The sequence below is a fragment of the Echinops telfairi genome, unplaced genomic scaffold, assembly GCF_000313985.2.
Source record: "Echinops telfairi isolate 266 unplaced genomic scaffold, ASM31398v2 ScPeMD7_4;HRSCAF=17, whole genome shotgun sequence".
NCBI classification, from domain to species: Eukaryota; Metazoa; Chordata; class Mammalia; order Afrosoricida; family Tenrecidae; genus Echinops; species Echinops telfairi.
In genome coordinates, this window is record NW_022103900.1 from 40,022,680 (window position 1) to 40,030,178 (window position 7,499).

The 7,499-nt window shown below is 49.1% G+C and overlaps 1 protein-coding gene across 1 annotated transcript in view; it reads left to right on the forward strand.

Annotated features, from left to right (window-relative positions):
* The window catches only part of MYO7B (myosin VIIB), a 135,426-nt gene that overhangs the window by 75,835 nt on the left and 52,092 nt on the right, over positions 1-7,499 (forward strand). Inside the window, exons 9-13 of the mRNA XM_045298324.1 lie at positions 2,015-2,091; positions 3,201-3,320; positions 3,659-3,801; positions 5,422-5,632; positions 6,307-6,442. Of these exons, the coding sequence (XP_045154259.1) occupies positions 2,015-2,091; positions 3,201-3,320; positions 3,659-3,801; positions 5,422-5,632; positions 6,307-6,442 (687 nt within the window). The remainder of the gene's footprint in view (positions 1-2,014; positions 2,092-3,200; positions 3,321-3,658; positions 3,802-5,421; positions 5,633-6,306; positions 6,443-7,499) is intronic.

Sequence of the window (7,499 nt, forward strand, 5' to 3'; positions counted from 1 at the left end):
CCTGCATTGTAAGGTCACTATGAGTCAGCATTGGCAGTGGAAGTGGTGACCCCGTGTGATGGTTGATAAAGTTTTCTAACAGGAAATGACAGTGGAGACACATATAAACCATCGGTGCCTGAATGGTTTGAGGGCTTGCACTTAATTCTAACCCCAATCTAAGAACACATATTCTCATGATATGACCCTGCTTGAGCCTCACCCTCATGAAGAGATCACTGAAGAGATGGGTGCTATAGCAAAGTGTGGTAAAGAAACTAGATGGAGCCGGGCTATGAGAAAGAATAGCATCTGGAGCCTTAAAGGTTTGTTTTCAATCAAGCAGCCATTTAAGTGAGATGTCAACTAAGCCACACGGAAGAAGCACTTTGGCCTATGTGAGCCAAGACTGGGAAACAATATAGGTAATCCACATGTAAAGGAGGGAATGATATCCGAGCTTACATTGTGAACACCTAGTTTGTAGAAGTCTAAAATCCATTTGCAAGACCTACACATGGATGAAGCCTCTAATGAATCCCCTCTGGTCATAGTTGAGGGATCTGAAAAGCCCTGTTATCAGACAGAGGATAGTGTAGTCAGTGTGGCAGACAGAGTTACGTTAAAATGCAATAGTCATTGATCTCCATTTTGACCTATTTTAAAGCTGTTTCAGTTGATAGTAATTTTTTTTAAGGAAAGGGAAATGCACGTGACTCAAGCCCCTGGTGAATCCCCTCTAATCATGAATAGCATTGATGTCATGCAGAATGCACTGGAAAGTGGAATGTTGCATATGCATTTAGGGTGAAATTTAGCACCCTATCATTGACCTCCCTTGTGTTCCATTTAAACTTGTTGTAGTTTTTAATGTTTTTTTTTTATTTTTAATTTTTAATCAATTTATTGGGGCTCATACAACTCTTATCACAATCCATACATAGATCAATTGTATAAAGCACACATACATATGTTGCCTTCATCATTCTCAAAACACTCACTTTCCGCTTGGGCTCCTAGAATCAGCTCCTAATATTTCTTTTTTTTTTCCTCCTCCCCGCTATCCCCTCCCTCATGAACCCTTGATAATTTATAAATTATTATTGTATCATATCTTACATGTTTTCTGCTTTCTTTTCAATTTAGGTTTCCATCTGTTTTGCTTTGCTATTATTCTTAGTTTTTAATGGTTTTCTGTCTATGAAATCCAGGATAGGTAAATCTGTAGAGACAGTAACTGGTCTAATGATTCCTTGTGGTTATGGCAGGGGAGGTTGGGGGAAAACCCCCCTCATGTTCTAAAACTGATTGTGGTGATGATTGTACAGCCCTTCTTGAAGTGACTGGACTATTGAATTATATGATATGTGCATTGCATGCCAATAAAACCGTGGGGGGGGGATTTGAAGTGGAGAGATCAGACAAGAGACTATTGCAAGATTCCAGGTAGGAGGCAAAGGTCGCCTACAGTAAGGTGCCAGTGATAGGGGCTGACTGGAGAGGGAGCTTAGCGCTGAAAACAGATCTCTTTTGTGGGTCTGTAGAAGAGGGAGAAATCTGGGGAGAGACTTTTATGCACCACTTCACTCCCAGTGTCTAGAAATGGGCTCGCCCTACAGTGGGTCTCCGTTAATGCTTATTGAATTTGATTGTATGCACGAATGACCAGGTTTCTGATAAGAACAGCTGAGTGGGTTCCAGAGAGCAAATGACTCATCTTCCCAGTGTGCCCCTCCCCCGTAACCATCCCAGCATCCATGTCTGACAGGAATCCTCATTCAGGTTTCTCTCTTCCAAACAAGCTTCCATTTGTTTCCCACATCCCTTTTGCAGAGAGTGTAGCGGTCAGTGGCATGATTCACAGTTAAAGTGTTAATGACTGATAGTCACTAAGGACTTTTGTTCCACCAACGGGAGGAGCTAGGGCGGCAGTGAGTGCCTCAATCCAGGGACACTTATCCTCACAGGGCTGTGAGGAGCCCTCCCGCTCATGGCAGCCTGCTGTGACACTCAGGATGACTGTTTCTCTCGGTAGCTGCCGTCTTCGAGAACCTGGATTCCTCAGATGTGATGGAGACGCCCAGTTTTCCCATCCTGACGAAGCTGCTGGAGGTAACTGAACCTGCTACTCCTGCCACCTTCCTTCTTTTTGAAGGCCCTAGGGACTGGGACCAACACACTATCCTTCTCCTTACTGGGCCCCAACTCCTGTCTTGAGTCCCTCTCCTATGTTACAAGGCCCACCTTTGCCTTCTGTTCATTGCAGGTATGTGGATTGGGATCAGGGTAGGGGTGGTGTGAGTTAATCATAACATAGTCATGAAATGGTCGGTTTGGCTTTTGCTAGCTCTCCCTCCCTGTCCGGTGTTACCTCCTGCTTCCCAGTGGCCCCACACCCTGTCTCCTAACTCTCTATCCAACCAGTCTCTAAGATTTCCCCATCCTGGCACCTTACACAAGGACCAGAGCTCTGGACCTTGCACTGCGCATCAAAGTGTCCCTGTCCTCCATCCCAACCCAGGGATTCTCCCCAAGTTACGTTCCCTCCTCTGCCAGAGCTGTGTGCTAAGGCACCTGTGGCCAGGACTGTGGCCTCCACATTATTACAGAGACCAGTGGCAGGTCTGAAAGGAACATTGCAATCTCTGTACATCCCACCACAAATCACTGTCCTGGCAAGGAATTAATGTGAGAATAAAAATAGTATCACAGTAGGTATGTTTTTCTGTTAACTTTCCTCATTTGATTCAAAGATTCTTAGAATCTTTAGATTTGACTGACTTGGTCTTCCCTGTGTGGTGGGGAAAAGATGGTCCACCCAAATGCTCCTTGCCCCTGAAGGCCCTCAGCCACCAGGGGGAATGGCTTGGGGCATACGCAGATGCCAAGGCTGTGGCTCCAGAGTCTTTCCTGACCATTCATGGTCAGGGTTCTCTCTTCAGAGCCAGCCATCCCAAGGACACATTTCCTCAGACCTATCCATTGGTGCTATCAGCTCCCAGGAGACGAGTCCAGTATGCTCAGGGCCCCCACCCCTCTCCTACCAGGACCTGGGTGCTAAGCTCATCTGAGTCCTGGGCCTGGCCACATGTCAATTCTCCCTCTCACCCCCATGGTCTGGGGGCCAGAGAGGGACCATGACAAGACAGAAGAAGATGGGGATTCTGGGTCAGGGCCTGGTCCTGCCAAATGTGATGTCAGCCTGTTGCCTATGTCACCAGGTGCAGCACCAGGCGCTCCAAGACTGCCTGACCAAGCACTCTATTGTTATCCGTGGAGAGTTTGTCATTAGACCCCTGAACGTCTCCCAGGCCACAGATCGGAGGGACGCCTTTGTCAAGGTACAGCATCCTTTAATTCCTCTTCAGCAACTGGGACTATCTGTCTAGGTAGCTGTCTATGGCCTGCCCTTGTCCCCAACCCCACCCCATCCTCCTCGGTAGAATCCTGGGAAGAACACAGGCTTTGGAAGTGGCTATCCTGGGAAAGTCTCGACTCTGTACCTGACCACCCTGGGGACTGTGGCCCTCCTAGCTGGACCCTCAAGTTCTTGCCTTTGGGATAACGTCCCTCAGTCAGCCCTATGGGGTTGGGTCTACATGCAGCCTTCTCAGGTGAGCTTAAATAGATGGAGAGTTCCTGTCTCAAAGCCCACGTGGTTCTACCCACTGTCTCCAAGGGCATCTACGGGCACCTCTTCTTGTGGATCGTGAAGAAGATCAATGCGACCATCTTCACTCCACCTTCCCAGGACCCCAAACTGGTGCGAAGAGCCATTGGTCTCCTAGACATATTTGGCTTTGAAAATTTTCAAAACAACAGGTATGAATATTTCTATTCCTCAGCTTTGGGGAAATGAAAGGCCAATCCAAGCCCCTGTCTCCCTGAGAAAACTAGAGGGTAGCTGTTCTCACCCTCCTACTCACAGATGCTAGGGACAGGCTCTGTTCAGTGGCCAGAGCCTTTCTGGGTTTCTGGGTAACCTGTGTTCATCACTTCTAGATAACCATGTGGCTAAAAGTCCTCCCTAAGGGTCAGGCAGAGACCCAAACATTTGTCTCCCTTCTTGAGCCCTCTCCCCTTCTCGTGAGAAAATAATCACCTGGGGGTTAGGGTACAAACGGAAATAATCATCATATTGTTCACCTACATCCATGGGTAAGATAGGATAATGGGTAATACAAGAAAAGTAGAGGCATGTGTGGGCCATGACGTGTGAGTTTGAAGGTGGCACATTGACTGAAGAGCAATGGGCTGTCTTCTTTCTCTCCTTCAGTGAAAGGGAAGCCCGCCCCTTCTGACCCAGTGCCTCAATAGCCCCTCAGACGGGAAACGAAAACTGTAACTGGGAGGCAGGTCATGAAATTGGTGCCTGATTGTGACAGTGAGGAAGATAGGAGAGAGACACAGAGGGTAGACCAGATAGTAGAGTCTAGCAAGGTCAAGTGATACTGTGGGCCTTTATCACATAATAGGAGGTAGTTAGAGAATGAGGGGAAAAAAGAAGACATCATCCCAGATTCGACTTGGTTTATCTTGGTCAGCTTGCCCATGGAAAGGGCTTCCCTGTCAGAGCTAGGATGCTGGTTCTGAGAAATGGAGGTCTCCGGGCACCATCATAGCATGCTCGATCCAAGGCTCTGTCTCCTAGGGAAGCCTGCCCTGGGAGTGATTTCTAATGAGGTTTCCTTCAAGGGACAGGATGGCCAAACCACAGCTGTCCCACATGCAGTCACCGAGGATAAGTTGGCCAGGCAGGCTTACTCTCTGTCAGTCAAGGACAAGGGGACAAGAGGGCTAGCAGGGCTATGCCTGATGTGGTGGGCCCCAAGGCAAAGCAACTCCAGCATAATTTGGAGCCTTCATCCTAGCTTGGGGAGAGCTTGGGAATGGACAAGCACAGCTCTGAAACGTTTTGTGGTTGTTGAGTTGTGGGCTCTGGAGCCCACAGATCTGTCCACAGGTGGTCACAGCTTGTCACAGAGCTAGAAGCTGGGGGGCCTGGTAGAAGTAGGGGTGCTTTCAGAGACCCTGGCCTCTCATTCAATCATGACTTCCCCGGGCGCAGGTGGATGTGGAAGAGCACGGACATCTCTCGGACGGCTCAGGGTACCTAGATGAGATGACGAGCCTTCTTGTTCCTCCTGGTCCACCTGAGGTGTTTCGTTCTGTTGTCGGTAGTGTGGCCATGAGTTGGAACTGACTCGACGGCACTTAAGAACATTTGCAGGCGTGGTGACGAGGCCAAGGAAAGGGGGAGAGAAGGGACTAAGGTTGCATCTGTGTGTGCATGGAGTCCACGTGTGCACAAGGGTGGGCTTTCATGGACATCTGCAGATGTGGCTGTGTGCAGCTGGCTGGGGACCCCAGGTCTCCCATCAGCTGCTGCAGGAATGCAGCTAACACCGCTCCCCCGCTGGGTGGGTGGCATTACCTCCTCAGCTTCGAGCAGTTCTGCATCAACTTGGCCAATGAGCACCTGCAGCAGTTCTTTGTGCAGCACGTGTTCGCCATGGAGCAGGAGGAGTACCAGACGGAGAGCATTACCTGGGACTACATCCACTACACGGACAACCGCTCCACCCTGGACCTGCTCGCGCGCAAGCCCATGAGCATCATCTCCCTCTTGGATGAAGAGAGCCGCTTCCCAAAGGTGTGCCCCGGGCTGCCAATCCTCTGGTGGAGACCCCTTCTCTTCTTTGCTGGAAAATTCTACTAGGGTGGTGCACTTGTGTCATGGTTGCTGAAACCTTTGCCAGGAATTAGCAGACTAGCCTCAGCCCACCCTCCCAGACCCTGGCTGGGGATAGAGAGGAGGGGAGATGACGTTACTGCACCGGGTGACCAGCAACACCACTCAATGCCACTGCTTGACCTCCCCGCCCCCAGCTGCATCTGCCCCACTGCCTTGACCTCTGCTCCCCCAGTGACATCTGCCCCACTGCCACCACCTCCATGGACTTCCCACCTCCCCACCCCAGGGATGCCACTGCTCCCAAATGCAGTCAGTGAGGACTACCTTGAAGAAAGATGGGGGGTGGGGGCGGGGGGCAGGATTGCTGGACCATTGCAGGGAAAGGTGGGGAAGAAAGAGCCAGTAGTGGAAGTCAGCATATCTTTTGGTCTCTACTCAAAGCTCGGGCCTCCCTCACCACAAGCCATCTACCCTTGGGTGTAGTTTTCTGTCTATAGAGATAGCCCAGGTCATTAAAAGTCCAGGTGGCTTGGGCCCCAAAAGGGAGCTCCTGAACCCTGTGACTACATCCCCTAACCTCCCCATACCATACTCTGGGAACTTCAGATCCTAGGTCTTCTGGGTTTTTCCAGGGAACAGACATCACCATGCTGCAAAAATTTAAGGATGTCCATGCCAACAACAAGGCCTTCCTGCAACCCAAGACCATCCATGATGTCCAATTTGGCATTGCCCATTTTGCTGGCGAGGTGTATTACAAGACCGAGGGTGAGTAGACCTTTTGCCACACCCTCTTCTAAATCTGGACCTGTTCCGAGAAGGCAGGACAAGGGAGCTAGAGGACTAAGTTATCTTTCAGATCTAACAATTGATCTGAAGCGTGGTTTGAGTGGCTAGTACTGGAGACAATGAATGGAATGGCCCGACAGGTCTGCTTGTTTGTTTGTTTTTGTCTGTTTAACTGGAGACATAGCACTGGGGTCCACGTGCACTTTTCAGCTGGAGAAACAACGCATCGAGAAGGTCTAGCATTTTCCTACAACAGAAGTGAAGTGATCGTGATGGCGGGTCAGGGCGTCATCACTGTTGGGTAAATGATGAGGGGGTGCAGCTTCCTCATAGCCCCTATCTCTGTCAGATCACAGCTTCTGAGGATGTGGAGAGACCAGAGCCCCTGTCTTCCTCTGGAATCCCCAAACATAGAGAAGATACAGCTCATTCCCTAACCATCCCCAATGATTAGAGGTGTTTGTTGTGGTGGTGGTTGTTTTTCTGTGACGCGACACAAACTCAAATGTGTGCTGGAATTTAGGTAGCTTCTTTCTAAATTTTCCTGATTGTAAACTTCTGAAATGACCCTTAAGGTCAAATCTTCTCGTTTTTATTTTTGCTACCCGAATGTGTTTAGTTCCTGGAACTGCTGTAACAACATCTTATACAATGGATGGCTTATGAGGGACACAAATGTATGGTCTCACTGTAAGTCTGAATTCAAGGTGCCAGCAGAATTACTCTTTCACCGAAGACTGTAGGAGAAGCTCTTTTGTTATCTGGTTCCACTTTGGTAACCCCAGGCAAGCCTCGGTTTGTAGATGCTTCCTTCTCTCCATCTCTCTGAGTCTCTTTTGCTCTTTTGCAAGGGGACCAATCAGATTGGTCTTGACCCATCCTGCTCTAGAATGATCTCATTCTAAATTAGCTGATGATACAGTCAAAGACCCTATTTCTAAACAACCTCACAGGTACCTAGGGTTAGGATTTGAACGTATTTGAGGCAGCTTTAATTGAACCCATAACAGTTGCTTTGCTGAGAAGCTAAGCTCCA